Source organism: Apium graveolens, chromosome 5 (assembly GCF_009905375.1).
Source record: "Apium graveolens cultivar Ventura chromosome 5, ASM990537v1, whole genome shotgun sequence".
NCBI lineage: Eukaryota > Viridiplantae > Streptophyta > Magnoliopsida > Apiales > Apiaceae > Apium > Apium graveolens.
In genome coordinates, this window is record NC_133651.1 from 157,798,500 (window position 1) to 157,819,471 (window position 20,972).

A 20,972-nucleotide genomic window follows, 5' to 3' on the forward strand; every position below is an offset into this window, starting at 1 on the left:
GACATATATAATATACACCCACCGTTCCATAGGTTGTTAACGTTGTTAAGGGGGTTTCTCGAGCAAATTAATTCATATGACAAATATACCTCTACATTAATATCTATATAATATTTAATTCACCCCGTCATTAATTTATTAAAATTTATCAGTTGTTGTATAATTAATATGTGTATATATACATACATACATATATACATACAATATATATATATATATATATATATATCTATACATTACAGGGACATATACACACATATATAATCATATGTTCTAATTTGTCATCAATCTAAACTCGTCCTCCAACATAATAAAATGGAGAAATATTATATTAAATTCAATGGAATAAAAATTAAATAAACTATTTATACAGATATATACGATTCATACTTCACTATTAATCGTTCTATGACATATATCATATACTCTGACCATCCAATATGTTGTAAATATCGTTGTTAGACACAGAGATTAAAAAAAATGAATTATGTCGAAGGAAAATAAGAAAACGGGGGTAAATTTTGGAGTTATTATAAAGATAATATACTATTTTAGGAAATGTTAACAATCTGTTGGAATATCCCAAAATAGAAAGTTATTGGGATGAATAATATCATATGTATCCAGTTAGTAAACTTAGAGTACCAACGTCAATTACCTATATAGTATAAACCATCAACCACATTTCTAACACATAAACACATTAAATAATTAAAAACAAATGAATTATTATCTTATGTTTAGAGTGATTGATATACATCAGACACACATAATCACTTGTATTTATTTTACATTTTAAGCATTAACATATGACAAATACTATTTAATTATGAAGTGACAAAAATTATATACTAACATAATTTATTATTGTCTGCGAATTCAACATTGCAAAAATAGCTCAATCACTCGTGTTCATATGCATAAATAAATAAATTGTTCATTCATGAGATAATAATATAAATATATCATTAATAATAAATAATTTCAATTACCTCAATCTAAAGTATGGACAAGCATTGCATAAGTTATAAACCTAGTTTAATTTAAATCTTGTTACAGTAGATTTGATCTGAGTCATCACAATAGAAAAAAAATAAATAAAAGGTAACCAAAGTAATATGAAGAAATAGGAAATCGGAAATATGTATGTATGAGCTTCTCTAACTGGGCCCGGGTGGAAAAGTAATCCACGTGTAACAGCCAATCAGCTCCCGCCACAAGACAGCATTTCACAATATATACACTATTGATATATGATGGGGGTTAATCGGTAATATTAAATATGTAAATATAGAAAGGTGAAAATTGGCAATTTTATTTTATAACGGGGTAAAATAAAGGGGGGTAAGTAAAAGGTAAAAAAGAGGAGGAGGAAGTGAGGCGAGGCCTGGCCTGCTACAAACAAGTCTCCCCTTCGTCTTCACAGAGGCCCATACTAAAACACACACACACACACACTGGCCTTTAATGGAGGACTCTTCTCTACGTTACGCATTTGGCAATGTCTTGTGTTTCTTCATTCTCCTTCTCATCGGCCTTCTCGCTTTCTCCATCCGTCTTTTCTCGGTATCCTCTCTCTCTAGATCCGATCCGCTTCAATTGATTTTAATATGATTGATTACTCTGTGTTTACAGGTCATTAAATACGAGAGTGTTATTCACGAGTTTGATCCTTATTTCAATTACAGAGTCACTCAGGTATCCCGCTCCTTTCAACAATTATATATTTGTTAATTCCACCTATCCACTCTTTTAATTGTTGCCTCATTTCAGTTTTTCCAGATCAACATTTTTCAGCTTGTGGCTAACCCATATTTACGAAATTATAATTATTCGTTATAATATCATCTTATATACTTATTCAAATATCCTTTTTTAGATTGATTATTTGAAATGCAAAAAAAAACATATTCATGTCAATTTAGGCTTAATATCATTTGTGGATAAATTAAGAAATAATTGAAGGTGAACATTTTCCCAATATACTAAACACGTAAGGTGTGAATTAAGCTTTGGTTAGCCATACGAGAGAATTGAATAAATGATATGTATACAATGATAATATTTAAGTAGCGTAATTTATTCAATGTGCAAGGTCAAGTTCCAATACAAAAAAAGAAGTTAAAATAGATATATATTCCCCTTTAATTCTATATATGCATGTTCGAATTCCAACTGATCTTAGCGTCAAGGCACTGCAGTGATATGTTTTAATAGAAATTAACTCTAAATATTATATCATGCCATTAAGGTTTCTTTTTAAAAAGTTACTAGGAAGCTTATTGGCCCATAATTATTTTACTACAAAGTGTTTTTGTATTCTCTCGGTATTTGTTTTGGTCAAAAATTTAATTTACATGGTTTTTGGTATACTGGATAGGTGTTCACCCTCATTCGCTATTCTCCATAAATAATAATTGTCTATGCACATATCGGCATATGAATGGTTTTTTTTGTCAAACTATTAATCCAAGAATGGATCGTCAAATCAGGATACATGATAAAGTTTTTTTGGAAAATTGTCTGCAGACAGTTTCCTAAATTTCGCGTAGCAACGACTTCATAAATGTTGATTTTTAGTTTGTAGTGTGGCAACAATTGCGATAGTTCGTATTTAAATCGTTCTTGGTTCCAACATGTCGCTGAAAGAAAGATTAGTTAACTCACGATACTAGCTTTAAGTAGTTCTACTTAAAGGTGCTGAGCTGTTGAGATAATATTTTAGTAACGCTGATACTAGATTTCAGGCTTCAGTTACATTTATAAACCAAATTCAAGATGCAACATATTTTAAACTGTAGGAGAAGTTGATTAAGTTCTGAATATGAGGACTATGAAAAATATCTGATAAATGATTCCTTTTGTCTGATTTACCTTTTTCAAGTGATGAATATATATTAGACATTATAAATGCATGTATTTTTATAGTTATAAGAATGTTTGCTGATTTCAGTTTCTCACAAAGAACGGAATATATGACTTCTGGAACTGGTTTGATGATCGGACCTGGTAACTGTTTTTATTAGTTTTTGAAGAAAGTTCGTATATAGATTATTCTCCTGGTTAAATTATCACTGGCTGAGATTGTACCCGTTTTTTGTCTTAAAGGTATCCTCTAGGTCGTGTAATTGGTGGAACTGTTTACCCTGGATTAACATTAACAGCTGGAACTCTATGGTGGTGTGTATTTGTAATCAATGCTATTATTCATGTGCTTAATACGAGTCAGTAATAGTAGCTATCCTCTTACTCCTTTGAAGCTAATAATTTTAAGTCCTTGGGTTTCCAGGATATTAAATTCTTTGAATATTCCATTATCTGTGGAGACTGTTTGTGTCTTCACTGCTCCCATATTCTCTGCTTTTGCTGCCTGGGCAACCTACTATTTGACAAAGGTTTGTTTTCTGATTAGATATATTTGTTTTCTAGACTGTACGTAGTACCTACATTCATTGGCTGGATTATAAATTTATTTGACTGAGATCCACACTTTATGTCATAACCTCTGTCCAGGAGGTCAAGGGCACAGGCGCAGGACTCGCCGCAGCAGCTCTATTGGCCATGGTAAATCTCCCTTCAAAAGAAGAATGTTTTTTCAATTTATTTTTCTGTTTTCAGACTATTTTTGTTTAACTATTTTTGTTTAAACTTTAGTTAAAGAAAATTATGTTGTTGACAAGGCACATATATGCATTCTGCTTTTCTATCAAAAGTTTTTACAGTGATTAATAGAAAAGGCAATAGAAAATTGACATTGGTCTTGTACTGGTTTCGCAGAAAAAGCCCATGCTATATTTTTCTTTTTCATTGTGAATTGATAAAGTGCAAATTGGGCAACATTGCAGGATCGCATCTAGAAATTTTTCAATAACAATTATTGTTCCTGCCTACTGCTATCCAATAATATTGAATCATCTTTATTTGTATATATTAATTGTACTTGGATTATATCCCTAGGGTTTGGTTGTGCTTTGTGAATTGTCATCTACTTGTATGGAATCAGAACACCCTTTCAAATCTTATAGTTTGGTTGTCCAGTTACTTGAAGAAATATATGTTCTACTATGTTTTCAGTTTTCACATATTCGAAAGTCTATGGTAATAGTACTATTGAATATTATCATTTATGCACATTAATCTGTATAATTGATTCTATGCAGGTTCCATCGTATATATCTCGATCTGTTGCTGGAAGCTATGACAATGAAGCTGTAGCTATATTTGCCCTTATCTTCACTTTCTATCTTTATGTAAAGGTTGGCTTCATGTAAAGTTTTTCTTATCATCCTCTATAATTAAATTTATCATGTCTGATGGTTAAATCATTCCTATATTTCTGTCAAAGGTTATTTCCGGTTTGAACCTCTCTTATTATTTGTACTACTACTCTGACATGATAACTTTTCCTTCATTGTTTGCAGACCTTGAATACGGGATCACTTTTCTATGCAACTTTAAATGCAATAGCTTACTTCTACATGGTGAGCTTTATCTTCTAATATTGTAGGTGCTGCTTAAACCTGTGCTCGCACTTGTTTTTTGACTTCTACTATATCTTTAGAAATGTAACTTGCATCACTTTTCACTTTATACTTCCAGGTCTGTTCTTGGGGAGGATACACCTTCATTATTAACCTGATTCCAATGCATGCGCTTCTTTGCATCGTGACGGGTCGTTATTCTTCTCAGCTATACATAGCATATTGTCCACTTGTAAGTAGTGCTTCTGTGAAATCTGAACCATATCTAAGATGTATTTGTACATCAAATGTTGCTAGTAGTTTAGAATAATGGATCAGCAAAATAGGTTAATAAGTCTTTTGACTCATCTCTAACTTAAGAATTATTAGATTACTTGGAGTGAGCTAAGGAAATTAATGGATGATTGAACATGATACGTAACGTGCCTGCATAAAATAAAGACAAGATGAAAGAAGAGAGGAGAGGACCATGTGACTGTCCAAAAGTCTATACAGTTAGAAATATTTTGCTTTGATTAAGATTGACCGTGCTTTCCCTTTTCTTTGGGACAATATGAACGTGTAAATCTGTACGGAAGCCTAGCTCATGATCTGCAGGAGGTACCATTTGATGTCCTATTTACAAACAGCTTTTATTTTTCTGTTCCAGTCACTTGTTGCGGTCATTCCTAAATATATATTTTTTAATTATGCTTGAGTCTGAAGACATCTGCACTGCAAATAAATGTGTAGCTTTTACTTTGCGGTCTTTAGTGATTCTATTCTTATCATTCGTTGTCTTTTTATGTAAGCATTTTCAATTTTTTAAAATTAAAATCGTCGAAGACGACTAAAATTTTCTGTTGGACTTTCTTAAGTTCCGATTTACACTCATTGTAACTTGTGTTATTGTTCTATGTACAGGTTGTTTTAGGAACATTGCTAGCTGCATTGGTTCCTGTTGTTGGTTTCAATGCTGTCCTGACGTCAGAGCATTTTGCATCATTTTTGGTGAGAAACATATTTCTCAATTATGTACACTAAATTATCATTGATTAAACGTGTTACCCATTGATCACGTAAAAGTGTACATGCAACTAAATTATATTTCTGAGAAAAAAATCCCATAAAGTGTATCAGCTACACATAAATATCTATCTATCCCTTACAACTAATTTATGGTCTTTTGTCAAACATAAAATTGTATTTTATCATTAAAATGATTTTTTAATCTTTTTAACAAGAATAAGAAAGAGATTGTGTTATGCAAAAGTTTTCTTTTTTGGAATTATGTTTTACAAAATAAGTTAAGTGTTCAGTTGTAGAATGTACAAAAAGAAAATGTGCTACATAAGAGCAAGTCCAATGCAATTCTATAAGTGGTGTCATTTCTATAATTTGAAACCAAATGTCAAAAATTTCAACTCCAAAGGAGTTCTATACTTGGATGCAAATATGCATATATGCATTTTTGGTTCTAAATTTGAAACCAAGGATGCATTTATGCATCTAGCCACATCATCAAACTACTACAAATGAGATGAATGTTGTTGTGTTTTAAATGAAACTTAGGGGAAAGTAACAAAATTTAGGTAAATTAGGAAATATTTGGTTTCAAAATACATCTAGCATTGGAGTTGGAGTTGAAGTTTTATTTTAGCATCAAAAGACACATTTTGGTGCCAAATTATAGCAATAGCTATATCTATTTTGCATCTTGCATTGGACTTGCTCTAAGAACAAAACACATTTTTTGCTGCAGCAGAACAAATAACTATGAGCTGCTGATTAAACACACATGTAAGGGTATTATTCGTTTTCAGTTCTAATTTGAAGTTTGAACCTGACCTTATATCTCAGTACAAATCATAGATTATTTCTTGGAAACCAGCCAATTATATTACAAAATGATTGACTTTAACGTGGATAGTTTTTGAGGGCTATAAACTATAATAAAGTAGGGTACTTTATCAAAATCTTAGTTTGTATATATGATTTGTTTGTTGTCATATAAGCAAACGATTTTTGATTTTTTTGTCTTCTATATTACCTTTTAGGTCCCAGTTAAAAATCATCAGTTAATAATAGCAATATTAACGAACAGATTGCTCAAAAGTCAAAATGAAGCTTTTGAATTATTGCGTAATTTTTTTAAAATATAGTTTTAGAAGCTCAAAACGAAGCTTTTTCCAATCCCCGTGTATTGTTTGATTATTAATATTCCTTGTATTCTACTACGGTTTCTTAGTTTGGCTGTTCGGTTGTTTTACTTTTTGACATTACTGTCAATCTTACAGGTTGGTTTTTTTTTTTTTAACATAATCAATAACCACGCATCTTTCTGCAAAATTTTATATGCAGGTTTTTATTATTATCCATGTGGTGGCACTAGCATATTATATCAAAGGAATTCTCTCCCCAAAGATGTTCAAAGTTGCAGTTACCCTTGTTGTATCAGTTGGGCTGTAAGTTTCTTTTGCCTCAAGTTGTAATTTTTAGCAACATTAAAAGGTGATAAATAACAGATGATTGCAAAGTAAAGATGGGTTAATGACCAAGAGTTCTTGACGTTACTGGATTTATATTAGTGTAATATAAAGTTATAAACCAAATATAAATGTACCTCTACTGTCCAGAGGGTGCAAGTTGTGGATGGTTCCTTGTGTCTGCACTTATAGACATATCTGACACAATACAAGAAGCCTTGTAACTGATTTTTATCTATCCCTGATAATTTTCCAGGGTTGTTTGTTGTGCTGTGGTAGCTGTACTTGTTGCCCTGGTAGCTTCCAGTCCTACAAAAGGATGGAGTGGACGAAGTTTAAGCTTGCTTGATCCGTAAGCTTCATATTCTTGACTCATTTCAGTAAATTTTCTATAGTACCCATGTGATGAGGTACTAAATTCATTTACTGACTTTTCCAACTCCTTAAATGTTTTTGGATTGTTGGTCATCTAATATTGTATTAGAGCTTAGGTATACCGAGTGGTCTGAATTCCCGTTACCCCGGTATTTGTAATTCTGATTCGAATATTAAGGTTATGTTTGTGGGCTTTTAAATCCCAAAAATGGGCTCCTAACATATTTGGAATTTTGAGTGAGGTGGAGTATTAAATGATATAAATCCATTAAGCAGTTCGAGCTTTCACCAACACCTTGAGCTTTTGGGGAAGTTGAACATGTAGCAACTCATGTGTTATCCATGTAAAACTTTTAGAATTGATTTCGAGTAATCTGCTACCATAAAGTACCCCGTCAGGATAGAGTTGCTTAGCCTTTTCCTGGCTTACATTTGGTTAAGTTATACTTTTATCTGTTTTAATAAAATTATCTTATTATATCTAGCTAGATGATATCATAACCAGTTATAAATTCCTCGAATCAGTGCCATAGGAGTTTTTTTTGGTAATTATATGCAGTGCTTGTACAGACTCATCTGATATGTCATGATCTGGTCAAGGTCGCATTTTTTCTTAAATGTTGGAGTGGGAACAGCGGGCACTATTTTTCTGACTATTTATTTCTTACTTATGGTCACATAAGCAAAGTCCCTCGTGAAAGTGACAGTGCCTATAAGATCGCTTTCACACTCGTATCTGTAACTTGTGTATGGACATTTATCAAGTACTTTGCTGCTTATAATTCTACATGATTTTCTCAATTTGAAGATAAGCTTTAGTTTAGGCATTGGCTTTCAGTGCCCTAATATAATCTCTACTTAAATATAATATAATATAATATGTAAATTTTGATATTCAATACCCGTTTTGTTTAAGTTCCGGGCTTGTTTTATTTTTTACATGTTGGACCACCATTAAAATTTTTGCTTTCAGTTTTTCCAGAACTATATACACTGACATTCCTCCCCTCCATTTTTATCATTTGAGTTGTGTAGAACTTATGCAAGCAAGTACATACCAATCATTGCCAGTGTTAGTGAACATCAGCCACCTACTTGGCCTTCTTACTTTATGGACATTAATGTTCTAGCATTCTTGGTTCCAGCAGGCATTGTCGTAAGTTCTCATAATTGATTAATATTACTTGAGAATGTCAATGTGCCATATTAAATTAGGAAATTTTGTTCCATATTTCTCATATTAATTTTAATACTGGTTTCAATACTTTCCAGGCATGCTTTTTGCCGCTATCTGATGCAAGCTCTTTTGTGATCCTCTACATTGTGACATCAGTGTATTTCTCTGGTGTTATGGTAAGCACATAATAGCGACAGGCAACAACCATATATACATATATATAATTTTTAACTAGTTTACTAAATTTAACTCTTTGTTTGTCACAATTACAGGTGCGATTAATGCTTGTACTTGCTCCCGCAGCATGTATAATGTCTGGAATTGCTCTTTCTGAAGCTTTCACTGTTTTTACGCGTTCGATCAAATTTCAGTTTCCCGGTATATCACAGAGTCACCAGATTGATGTAAGTAATATACTTAATATATATTAACTAATGATTCAATATGAGCAAATTGCTCAATAAGGTGGTGGAGTAACATTCCTTGTATACCATGGACAATCAAGGCAGGAGATACTAGTTCAGAACCGTCTGGTGATGTTATCCAAAATGTTGTAAAAACTGATAAAATTGACGAGCCAGTAAAGGAATGGCCTTCAAGGAGGAACAAAAAGAAGGAGAAGGAGAATGTGGAAAAAACTTCTAAGCCTTCTATTAAGTCAAAGATTGAGAAGAGGCTTATGGTTTTACCTCTGGAGACATCTATAATTTCTCTTTGTTTGCTGGTGTTGCTGGGTGCTTTCTATGTTGTATGTATTCTGCTTCCTCAAATATCTGGAATATTTACTACTTCTTGGCAACACTCTCTAAAATATATCTTTACCATTTTTTTGCTGCATTTGTAGTTTTTTGATACATCTGTCACTTACCAAGAAACTAACAGTTTTCTTTAAATACTTCATTACTTTCTCTATATAAGATACTTACAACTTTTTAGCTGCTTCTTATGAATTTTTCCGTGCAATTAGAGATAAAGAATGGAAGAATTTTAATATACCAACATAAGAGAATTAGTAATTACAGGTGTTTCCTAAGTTACCCGGACCCTTCAATTTTGCCCTCATACCCGTGTCCATCGGACATGACATGGGTGTGGGTATGGGATCTGAGTCGGGTCCCTCAGATGGAAACCGGACACTTTGACCTTATTAAATATAGTTCAATATGATTTACAAGGTCTCACAACAACTTAATCCTCTTAATTCATTCTAGGGAGGGATGTCAATGGATTACTATTTTCATGTTATCCTTTTGATTTATGTTATAAATATGACATAAACAATTATGTATATGTTTACTTTATGGGGTAAAAGACACGAATTTACAAATGTAATGTATAAAAACTAGGTATAAATTCACTTATGTGAAGGTTATATGCCGAATCCCCGCACCCGTGTCCAATTTTGAATCCATATCCAAGGATCCTAATTTTTTAAAAACTAAGAGTCTGACACTTGGATCCACACCCGTATCCGACACCCGAATCCGAGTCCGGGTAACTTAGGGTGTTTCAGTTCTATCAAATACTAAGCAACACGTTCAGCTAACAGCCTAACAACAGTGCTAGTAAGGAGAACAATTTCTTGGTGAAAAACATTATTTTCTTACGTTTTTACATGCTTTTCTAAGTATTAGGGGGTGTGAGATTGATGATTTAAACACATATCCTTCTTTGATTTAGTTCCTGCTTTGGTGGCAATTATTTTTGTCGTTTGTAATCTCGTATTTAAACATTTTTCAGGGGTCATCTGATCTCCCATTTTATTTCTGCTGGTATATCCATGCTATGACTCTGTATGAGTCAAACTGCTTGGCTATACCTGCCTGTGTGAAGCATTGTTTTTTTTAATACAATTTACAAGTGCATATTTGGAAATTAATCCAATGAAACATATCTTGACGTCGTTAATTTTATTCCAAATGTGTGTGTGTGTGTGTTTTTTTTTGCTTATAATCCTTACTATGGCTGCTGGTCATACTTCATCTACTTTACCTTTTTTCACCTTGGAAATCTAATATATGCCTCTTCTTTAGATTCACTGTGTCTGGGCAGCAGCAGAAGCGTATTCAGCACCTTCTATTGTGCTAACGTCTCATACACCTGGTGGTCTTCACGTGTTTGATGATTTTAGGGAGGCTTATGCATGGCTAAGCCACAATACAGATGTGGACGATAAAGTGAGTTGCAATAAATATATTCTGAATATGCTATCTAATAGCCATTGCTGCTTTACCATATGCTTATTGTACTGAAGAAATCTTTTTAAAAATCATTAAATATGATATTATATTTCTGCAGTTCTAGATCTTTATTTTGTTCACTTAACCTACCTATTGATTACTTCTTTCAAACTAGAGCTAGTTGGGTAATTTAAGAAACAGAGAACCACCTGCTTTCTTTCAGGTTGCATCTTGGTGGGATTACGGTTATCAAACTACTGCTATGGCTAATCGAACTGTTATTGTTGATAATAACACCTGGAACAACACACATATTGCGACTGTTGGGACTGCCATGTCATCTCCTGAAAAGGCAGCTTGGGAAATTTTCAACTCTTTGGATGTAAAATATGTTCTTGTTGTCTTTGGAGGTTGGTTTCCAAGCTTTTTGTTCATCGATATGGCAGGACATCAAAGAAGATAAGAAATTTATAGGAGTATAGCTATAATAAATGTGACCTCACATTGCAGGACTTGTTGGCTATCCTAGTGATGATATAAATAAGTTCCTGTGGATGGTTCGTATAGGAGGAGGTGTTTTTCCCCATATCAAGGAACCTGACTATCTGGTACGGAAAGATCGTCCTGCATGATGTACTTGTTTATGTTCCTTTTAAATCATACAAGGGCTAAGGTTACATATACACAATACATACATTCATCTCATTATTCATCAATTACAAGCACAAACTTCAATCAGTCCTCTGAAGTCGTTAAAGTTCATTTATCATAATGATGAAATAGTCCAAAATGATTCAATAGTAGAATCAGATTTTTTGCTTAAAACATAGTAAGAGTTAACTATTTTGTTAAGGGTTATGTATGGCTAGTATTAACAGAGCCGTGCCTGTGCACAATCAGAAAAATGTCCCCAACAATAAAAAAACTGTAAGTATATAAATTAATCAAAAATTGCATGTTTAACATAATGTTAATAAATTTAAAATTAAAAAAGAATATTACACATACATAAATAGTAAGATAAAATAATTATAACTAAAATTTTAATCACGTAAAACGTAATTTATATGTAACCTTATTTAAATTTATATATATACATTTATTAATTAATTTAATTTTTAAATTAAAGTTTTTCATTAAATATAATTTTTAATAAATTAATAACCTCAAAGTGAAATTATTGAAAAATGATATAGTGTACAAGTTTTCTAAATGAAAACTAGTGTTCATCATTATATTTTACTATTGAAACTAGTAGTCTAAATTACTTATTAATTTTTTGCTAAATGTTTTTAAGTAATTTGAATCTTTAAGATTAATATAGTATATTTTAGTCTTGCTCAAAATAATGATTCATAATTATTTACATTTACTATTTTTCAACCTTTCTTCTATTTGTACATTTTTTTATTGGAAAAGAAAATTATACTTATTTTTTTTCAAACAAAGTACCTATACACATAGATCTAAAAAATGTGCCCCTCAAATTTGAGGGTCCTGTCCGTCAAACACCCTCAGGCATGCCCTGCCAGTATACTACTTAAGATACATCTAAAATGTTTTACAGTAAAATCAATATTTTTTGTTTTTTGTTTGAAAGAATCAAATATTGTAACCAAGTTTGAAGTGTTAATTTTTATGTGAAGGTCATGTATGGTTAGTATTTTATCGTAGAATAAAATTTTCTGCCTTGTGACTTGTGAGGCATCATTATGGTTAGTATTAGAATCATTTACGAGATTCTAGGTTTGACTATAAGACTTATTGTTCGCACACCTTTTATAATATTCTACTTTTGAATTTTATTTAAATTTTTGAATATTGTTGTTTCTTGATTAAGGAAGAGAAAAGGATCCAGAAATCGAGGTAAGCAAAATAAAAAAAGGTATATGCAAATGTGGGATTTTTTCTGGAGCTAAAAATGTGCAAGGAGTAAAATTAAAATAAATAGTTTTTTTGTAAAAAAAGGTTATGCAATTGCATGGGGTTATAAGCTTGTATATGCAACATGGCTATTTTTTCTAGGCAGCTTATTCACTTCGAGTTTCTTATAGTACATAAGTCTCAACTGATTCCGTTGTGGTCTAATTTTACATATAGACATGGAACAAGGTCTCAGAAGTCATATCTTCTTGAAAGTTGATCTTCTATGTCTGTAATGTGTGATAGAAATACATAATATTCTTCTCCGACCACAGATTCCGTTATAGTTTTTTGGTTCCATTTAACATATAAATATAATATTATGTCAAGTAAATTGTACTTTGATAATCGATCAAGAAGGAATCATTTTTACATCAAATATTGTAAAGTTTTTTGTGTGCTATACTAATGACGACTATTGTTATATGAATTCTGAACTTAAAGGATCATAAGAAATAAATTATCTAGTGCAAATGCCACCGCTCTTTTGCGGTTCTTCCACTGCTTACAGCAAAAGTTTTTTCTTATCATGGGTTGTCTTGAATTTGAGGATATTTGGCCTAGTGGGATTTGGAAACGGGGGAAATAGGACGGAAAAAAGATCAAACTAATAATTTTATATAAGAATATCTTGTAGCTCTATATTATAATTTTACAAATATCTCACAACTAAACTCATGTTTTTGTTGTTTCTCGAAGAGAGATGGCCAGTACCGGATCGACTCCGAGGCGACTCCCACCATGTTAAATTGTCTCATGTACAAACTATCATATTATAGGTATAAAGATGCTATTATTAATGAAGTCGTTTGTTTGTATTTTGGGGTTTTGCTTATTTATATTTTCACATTCCCAATTAACTACCTTTTTTCTGTCATCTTTCTTTAGGTTTGTGGAGACAGATGGTGGTAAAGGGTTTGACAGAGTAAGGCGGACTGAAATCGGAAAGAAGTATTTCAAACTAACCCATTTCGAGGAGGTATGACAGAACAGTTTATGATAATTTTCTTATATTGATTTCGTGGTAAACAGTACAATGCTTTAGTTGTGGCTTGTTCAGGTACATACTAAGTAGGTATGTTTCTGACTTCCTGTGAAACTAGAATAAAACAATGTGGAACTAGAATAAAACAAGTTAAAGTGTATTAATTCCAGGTTTTAACAGGAGTTCTTACTAAGTGTTAAGTTACCAGTTCTCCTAAAACCTCAGGGTGTTAGTAATTGGACTTGCCAGGATCATATCTCGTATAATTAACACTAAGCTTTACTGCAGTGCAGAGTAAATGAACTCAGCTGAGAGTTAAGCGAGCTGATAACAAGCACTTTATAAACAGCTCTGTTAATTAGCTTAACTACATTTTTTTAAACATATTTACTTGGGGATAAGGACAATTGTTTTGTTCCTATATAATTTTTTTCTAAATACAGTTCTGCATCTTTGTGGCTTCCAATTAATATAGGTATTCACAACTCATCACTGGATGGTCCGGATATACAAATTAAAATCTCCAAGGAACAGGATTCGGTCAAAGACAAAGAAATCCAAATCGGTACAATTTGCATGAGTCAAGATAATGCTTTCGTTCTTGCAGGGTATAATTTACTTTATAAAATTCAGTCCTCTAACATATTACTTATTTTTTTGCTCTGTTTGACTGGCAGAAATCTAGCTCATCAACAAACTTGAAAAGAAGCGGAACAAGGAAGAAAAATCCTTGGCATTGAATACAAACTTTATATCATATATCAGGTAGTTACATGTAGTAGATATAGGGTTGTATGCGAGGCAGAAGGATAGTTCATCAGTTTTCTTGCTATAGCAAAATGATTAATCCAAGTTTTTGCATTTTACTCCGATGCTGATTTTCACCTGAGTTGTAACTGTTGATACATATTTTTTATGAGCATAATCAAACAATTTTGACCGGGGTCCTCTTATGAAGAAATTGTTTCCATATTGTAAACATATGGATGAAGGTATACAATTTAGGATAATATGTGAAGTTTGTTAAATTTTGGTTTATCTTAATTTCAATAGATTTTGGGCGTTGGTTATCGGAGTATGCCTACGGTAGTTGTGCTTCCGTCAAAATCAACGTGAACTGGGTTCTTATCATATCTTCTCTTGGCTCAGTTTAGAAAGTTTAGGGTTGTCTTTTTATTTTATCCAAGTTAGGATGAAACACGGTACATATGATTTTTACTCCGAGACATCCTCCCTTCTTCTTTGGGGAACATTCTCCTGTGAAGTATATTCGGAAAACAAGTTAACAATTGTGCTGAATCTGATCATTCTCATCACCATTTATGCCTCTCTGGGTACAAAAGCGTCAAGTTGGGAAGGTCTATTGAGCTTAACAATGAAAATGAAGAGCACACACTTGCATTGGTATTAAAGAAGCGCCCAAAATATAATCCCCTGTTCTTTTGTGGAAACTGCGGAAAATGGCTTGGTGGCAAATTTTTTCCTCGAATGTAATGGCTGTGGAGTTGTCGCTAACATCTTCCAAGTGAGCTTGCATCTCTAAACAATATAGTACAAGTTAATAGTAGTATGTCAGATATCATTGTTTCCCACCATAATTTATGTTATTTGATTCCTATTTTATTAGTACTGGGTAATCTAGAAAGTATTTTCCCTGTTTTAAAATTTTACATATTATTTTTTTTAATCATTTGGAACGGTTAGCTAGGACCCGGGCTCATCGTCCCCTAATTCCGCCCCTGCATGAGGTTTTGTATAATCTACTGTACTATAACCTTGGGCTTTTTAAAAGAAAAGTTAAGTAGTAAAATTTATATAGAGTAAACCGCAGGTCAAACTAAATTTGACGATGAACATATAAATTTGTGTATTTTAGTTCTAATTTCAAAAAATAGTGGATCGACTTTAATTGGGTTTTAAAAAAGATTTCACATTAATATTGAAAAAAGTAATTCAAGTGATCTAACAGTAAATTGAAGGACAATATGATAAAGATTAACTTTATATATTCTACAATACTAAAACGACTCAAGTCCTCGAACGAAAAGGAAAGGAAATGTTACAAAATATGTACACAACCTACTTACAATTGAACAATATAAAACTTCATCAGTAGCTCTACTCTTGCATTCAATTTCCTAGTGTTTGTTCTTTCACTGACGATGAGGGGGACAGGTTTTCTTATTCTGTGACACGTCACTGTTTTATTTTTTACCAGATGCTGAAACAAATATATCTCAGGTTATCATCTCTGTTTGAACTGAAACACTCTGTTGTGCCAGATGGAATGAAGAGTCATGTGGAACAGATCATACTTTGCTGGTTTAGCATGCCAAAGAAAATGCTTTTGCACCTTCCGAACTGCAAGCTGCATTTCTAGGTACTTCTCTTGAGAGATGGATAAAAGTATATTTTTCAAGTTCGGAATGTCTTTCTCTGGTAGAATTATTGAGAACGCATCCCAATTTAGAACCTCAAAAAATGGCGGCACAAAATTGTCAGATATTATGACAGGTACGCACTCGTAAAAGAATGCTTCAACAACCCTAGGGCTGTTCACCTCATACCCTTTAGGACATAGACAGTACTTGCTACTCTTCATATGCTGGATGTAATTCATTTTACTTTCAACACCAGGAGGCATTGGACCAAATATCTTCATCTTGGGATCTTTGTCCTTCCAGTGCTTGAGCAATACTGGACGCAAATACCCATGCATGTTACCAGCATAGAAGGCAAGTATACGTCTTTGAGAAGGTGGCTTTCCTCCAAGGTCTCTTTCAGGATTTCTTGCAGATCGGACATATGTTTCTGGCAGGGAAACATCTCTTCCGATTTTGAAGCCTTCAGTCACATCAGTATTGCAGAGGGCTTTGATGCAGTGTTCCATGTGATGCCTTGTCTCATATGGAGCCTGAATGAATACAAGGTATATTAATATACATGATAGCAGAGTTCACAGTGTAGCTTGGAAACATCAAACTAATGGATGAGCAGAGAAGGCATTGAATATTACAATTTCATTATTAAAAATAAAGGCACATTATTTAGCAAAAAAAAGAGGCTCATTATTCATTTCAATCGATATTTCTTTACCATATAAAGAAGCCTTTCAATATTTATTAGTTGTGGCACCCATTTTATTTGGACAAAGAACTGCTCAAGCGGCTGATAGAAGAGAATCATCAATCAGCAGGATTCACTTTAAATACAAAAGAAATAGGGGAGTAAAATTTATAGCAAATTAAGGCTCAGTGAAGTAACTGGATATTGATTGGAAGCCTTATGTACCAGCTGTGAATGATGTGTTTTCTCAATTAGCCGGCATACATCAAATTCGGGGAATAGAATCTCGTAGTGAGTATGCCTATCAAAGGTATACATGCGAGAAAAGGGTTGTGTCACTGGAGACAAAATATGCAGAGACTAATTTCAGTTTAGAGCCAGCGATAGTAGCACTTAAAAAGTTTTGAACTCTTGATTCAATGAACCTCCTGTTGCACTTAAAACTTCACGAGACTAAGCAAATATAAAGAGATTGAGAAGTCATAACTCATAACTTGACTGAGTATGCAACTTAATAAACATTTCTCATCTAGTAACTTAAATTAACATTTCTCATTTGGCTTTATCTGGAGACCCTTATCATTATGTCGTATATTATATCTCCAAATTTGTGCAGGTCCCATAAATGTTCTTATTCATAGCAGTTAAGTAAGATGTAGTTTAATTACAAAACATATCTGTATATCTTGGTACCTCAACAAATAATTCATCAGAATTAAGGTACCTGGGAAGATTCATGAATTAAGACAGTTACGAAGCATACCCAATCATGGCAAGCAGCAAGGAAGTGATCTGCCCCACCAGTCCTGTTCCAAAAGGGATATTTTTCTGCAAGCTTCTCAGAGTAATTCTTCAAATACCCACGTAGACGTGTTCGGTTGTGGGAGTTCGGTACATATAACGTGCTCCCTAAAATCCGAGAACTGAAGGGCATATAAAACAAGTGTGCTTTCCGGGGATCCTTCACAGAATATTGTCTATTTCCCTCCATCAGTTTCATAAACCATCCCTCAGAAGCATACAAGCCCTTGAGAACAGGTTGATGGAAGATTGGCTTTTCCCCATCCTTGTATACATAAACTTTCAGTACACGTTCCATGATTTCATAGCTCCTGCCAACAAAATAATATTTCAAGTCAAAAAACTTTTTATGAAAGTTCACTCACTTCTTAGTTCTTAGTATCAGTTGTATTACATAAGCAACTTGGGTTTTATTCTTCTGAAGGTGAACTTTATTATAGAATTATAAACATAGAAATCAAGCAACTTTCCCTCAAAAGCAGAACTGCAGATAACAAAAAATTGCTAGGAACATCTTCCAAAATGACTGAAATTGTCCATTTGTTGAAATTACCTTCTCATGTGAAAATGGCATTGTTATCCTCCATTTGAAAAAGTACATAATAACCATCACATCCATTTTATGAAATGATTATCTATGTAAGCATCCTATAACTAGAGGTCTAACGTAAACATTGAGCCTAACATAAAACTGAAAAAAGTTTGCAAGATACATACAAAATTGAGCATTATTTTATGAACTCAACTCTCCTGTGAAACAGAACACTAACCTTTTAAAGGTGGAAATATTACGAAAGAGAGGAGAAAACAGTTCTGCGTTGTTTCTCACAATTGGAGCATTTTCAATTTGTGATTTTGCAGCTACAATTTCCTGGTCACGTGCTGAGGACCATCTTGGCCTCTACAGTTAATCCAAAGAAGTAAATCAAATCTTATCAAATCCAGAAATAGAATGATTAAAATTTTTAACCAAAGTTTTATACCATTGCGCGTGACGAACGACGATGCCTGAGTAACAAACGATTCATCTCCGATACTGATGTTATTGACCTTGGTGGCGTCATACACTTCATTTTCTTCTTAACAGGACTACTCGTGTTTGCCGAATCATTGAGCAAATTATTATTTGAACGAAGTATGAGGTCTCCATCATTTGGAAATTCTTCCAGTTGTCCCTTAGACAAGGAAATATTTGGGGTAGCATGGTTCAAGATGCTTACACCTGTTGTAGAATTACTTGGAAATGTCATGTTGATCAAGGAATTTACTTGCGTGAATTGAACAACAGATGGAAGAGCACTACCAGTTGTCACAAGCGTATCTGACGCAAGAGTTGTATTCAAATTTTGAACACCCTTTTCAAGAATGAAAGTAATCGGTTCCGCAATCTGTTTGAGTGAAAGGTTGGCCCTACTTTTTGTCATCGTTTCCGATGCAGAGACATCATCTTCAAAGTCCACTTCAATTCCTTCCATATCCATATCTGTCTCCAAGGGGAAGTTGTGGTCAACAATGTTATCATCAATATCATTGGTATCATTAACCGACTCTTTGATATCTGAATTAATGTTGCCTTCCCCAGTGTTGTCCTTCTCTCTTGGTTCATTATCAGCATCTCCAACCATCCTTAAAATAGTAACTTCAGATTCCGAGCCATTCAAGATGGAAGAACCATTAGTTATCATCAGATCCAGATGCGATTGTGTTGATGAAAGCATGTCTCTCCCCTGCACTGGGACCATACCATCGTGCAACAGAGAGAGCAGAACATTTCCATATGGAAGCATAAGGGATTGACAAATTAAATGAGTTACAGCTACTAAAACCACCACAAAAATCCATCTCCTTCTCCCAGTGAGAATTAGTGATTGGATTTGAGACAACAATTCCATATGAAATATATACTCAGTTCACCATCGTTGCGGCTAACAAGAATTGGCAAAAAGAGTACAATTTAAACCCAAAATGTCAAGGTTCTTGAAACAAATCAAAATCAGCTTCTAGCTAAAACTAGGGTGTGTACTAGTGCTGAGCAACAAAGGATCAAGAATGTAAAAGTTTCAATCTTGAGCTAAATTAAACATTTCAAAATACCAACAATTCATATATTTGCACACTTAACTTGACATAAAGGGTAGGTAGAAAACTAAATATACATTTGTTTTGAGCAAAACATACATACCACAGTAGAAGGCTAAATCAAGTTGAATGGGGGTGTAGCAAGCCCTAAAAGCCTGCAGATTTGAGGGGTTTAGCTTTGTATTTAACTACTTACAAGTTACAATCAAATGATGGAGTAACAAACAAATATCATCACTCTCATAAATGCACATGAGATCACCCCGTGCAAAGTGGACTTGTGCTTTGCTTGGCTTAATTAGTAAAATTAAAAATATTTCAAAAATTTAGTTAATTTAAGGTGGTTGATGAATCTTATAACTTGTAAGAATTATTCTTTTTTAAAAAAACAACATATTATTAAGAAAAGTTTTAGATTATAGTAGTAGTATAATTAAGTAATCCAAGTGACTCACCACTCTTGTCTTATGACATGTAGTGATAGTTTCTTCGTCGTCCTATTATGTTATTTTCGTCTAAATCATTATCTCGTTTTCATAATCAATTTAACACTATTATGAGTAAGAATATATTATACATCCAGGAGATGGAGGAGGCTTTTGCGAGGATTCAGATCGAGGAAGAGAAACATGATGGCCTGAGTTATGAAAATGATATAGAAGAGTTAAGTGAGATAGATACAAGATGGTGTCTTGTGGGCGTTTTCTCACGAATTCCCCTGTATAGATTTCCAGGAAACACAAAATGGCTTTATTGTGGAGGCCAGGGAGGCAGTTGTATGTCAAACCTTTGGATGGAAATAAATTCATCTTCTAATTTTACCATTTTACCACGAAATCGATATCAAGAGAGTAATCAAACGGAGTCCATGGACATTTGGTCGCTTTCATTTAGTACAGGTAAAAGTTATTCCTAAATCTTAATACATGATTGAACTTAGGATATATAGTTTAGAGTAAAGCTTTTTATGGATTATGATGAGATCATAATAGTGAGACCTAAAAAGATGATAACTTTAAATTTAAATAGTTCATGGTCATAGGATTACTAACTGGTAATTAATAATCCGCAAAGAGCTTGCTTCATTATGAAGGATGTCTGTTCTCATAGACATTTGTGTGGTGACACTATAGCTAGTATGTAGGTGCTTATTATGGAATAAGTTCACTAAACATGACTCACACAGCTGAACAACTGATGGAGTTCACCTACATACTAGCTCCATCAGTTGTTCACATAGTGATATTTGTACAAGTATCCTTAGACTTGAGGTCATCATAGTCATCTTGTGTACACTGAACTATGCTTTGGTTTAGTTCTTAGTCTCCAGGGATAATTATTAGGGCTCTTCTGGGTATAGGAATTTGTACACGAAGATAGTGGATGATCAATAAAGGATCTACCCCTTCCAGTGAAGGAAGCGAATGTTCAAGGCTGATC

General features: G+C 33.3%; 2 protein-coding genes across 4 annotated transcripts; one reads left to right on the plus strand and one right to left on the minus strand.

The window, feature by feature from the left end:
* The first annotated feature begins 1,339 nt into the window (after window positions 1–1,339).
* Window positions 1,340–14,537, plus strand: LOC141724600 (dolichyl-diphosphooligosaccharide--protein glycosyltransferase subunit STT3A-like). Its single transcript, XM_074526806.1, has 23 exons — window positions 1,340–1,566; window positions 1,636–1,698; window positions 2,954–3,009; window positions 3,109–3,180; window positions 3,290–3,395; window positions 3,514–3,564; window positions 4,161–4,256; window positions 4,422–4,481; window positions 4,600–4,713; window positions 5,385–5,471; window positions 6,822–6,925; window positions 7,203–7,298; window positions 8,357–8,477; window positions 8,594–8,674; window positions 8,771–8,902; window positions 9,004–9,246; window positions 10,532–10,675; window positions 10,902–11,088; window positions 11,189–11,286; window positions 13,301–13,380; window positions 13,490–13,580; window positions 14,062–14,151; window positions 14,264–14,537. The coding sequence occupies exons 1-23, from the start codon at window positions 1,468–1,470 to the stop codon at window positions 14,324–14,326; spliced, it is 2,334 nt and encodes a 777-aa protein (XP_074382907.1). The 5' UTR covers window positions 1,340–1,467; the 3' UTR covers window positions 14,327–14,537.
* Window positions 14,538–15,572: 1,035 nt separating this feature from the next.
* LOC141724601 (putative glycosyltransferase At3g07620) lies at window positions 15,573–20,225 on the minus strand. Of its 3 annotated transcripts, none has more exons than XM_074526807.1 (5): window positions 19,636–20,225; window positions 18,437–19,378; window positions 18,224–18,354; window positions 17,377–17,764; window positions 15,573–16,500 (listed from the first exon to the last, which is right to left on the minus strand). In XM_074526807.1, exons 2-5 carry the CDS (start codon window positions 19,343–19,345, stop codon window positions 15,832–15,834), a joined length of 2,097 nt encoding a protein of 698 aa, XP_074382908.1. In that variant the 5' UTR covers window positions 19,346–19,378; window positions 19,636–20,225; the 3' UTR covers window positions 15,573–15,831. The 3 variants fall into 3 exon arrangements, with proteins under 3 accessions (XP_074382908.1, XP_074382910.1, XP_074382909.1); XM_074526809.1 differs by having other exon boundaries at window positions 18,437–18,675; window positions 18,757–20,225; XM_074526808.1 differs by having other exon boundaries at window positions 17,416–17,764; window positions 18,437–20,220.
* Window positions 20,226–20,972: the final 747 nt, after the last annotated feature.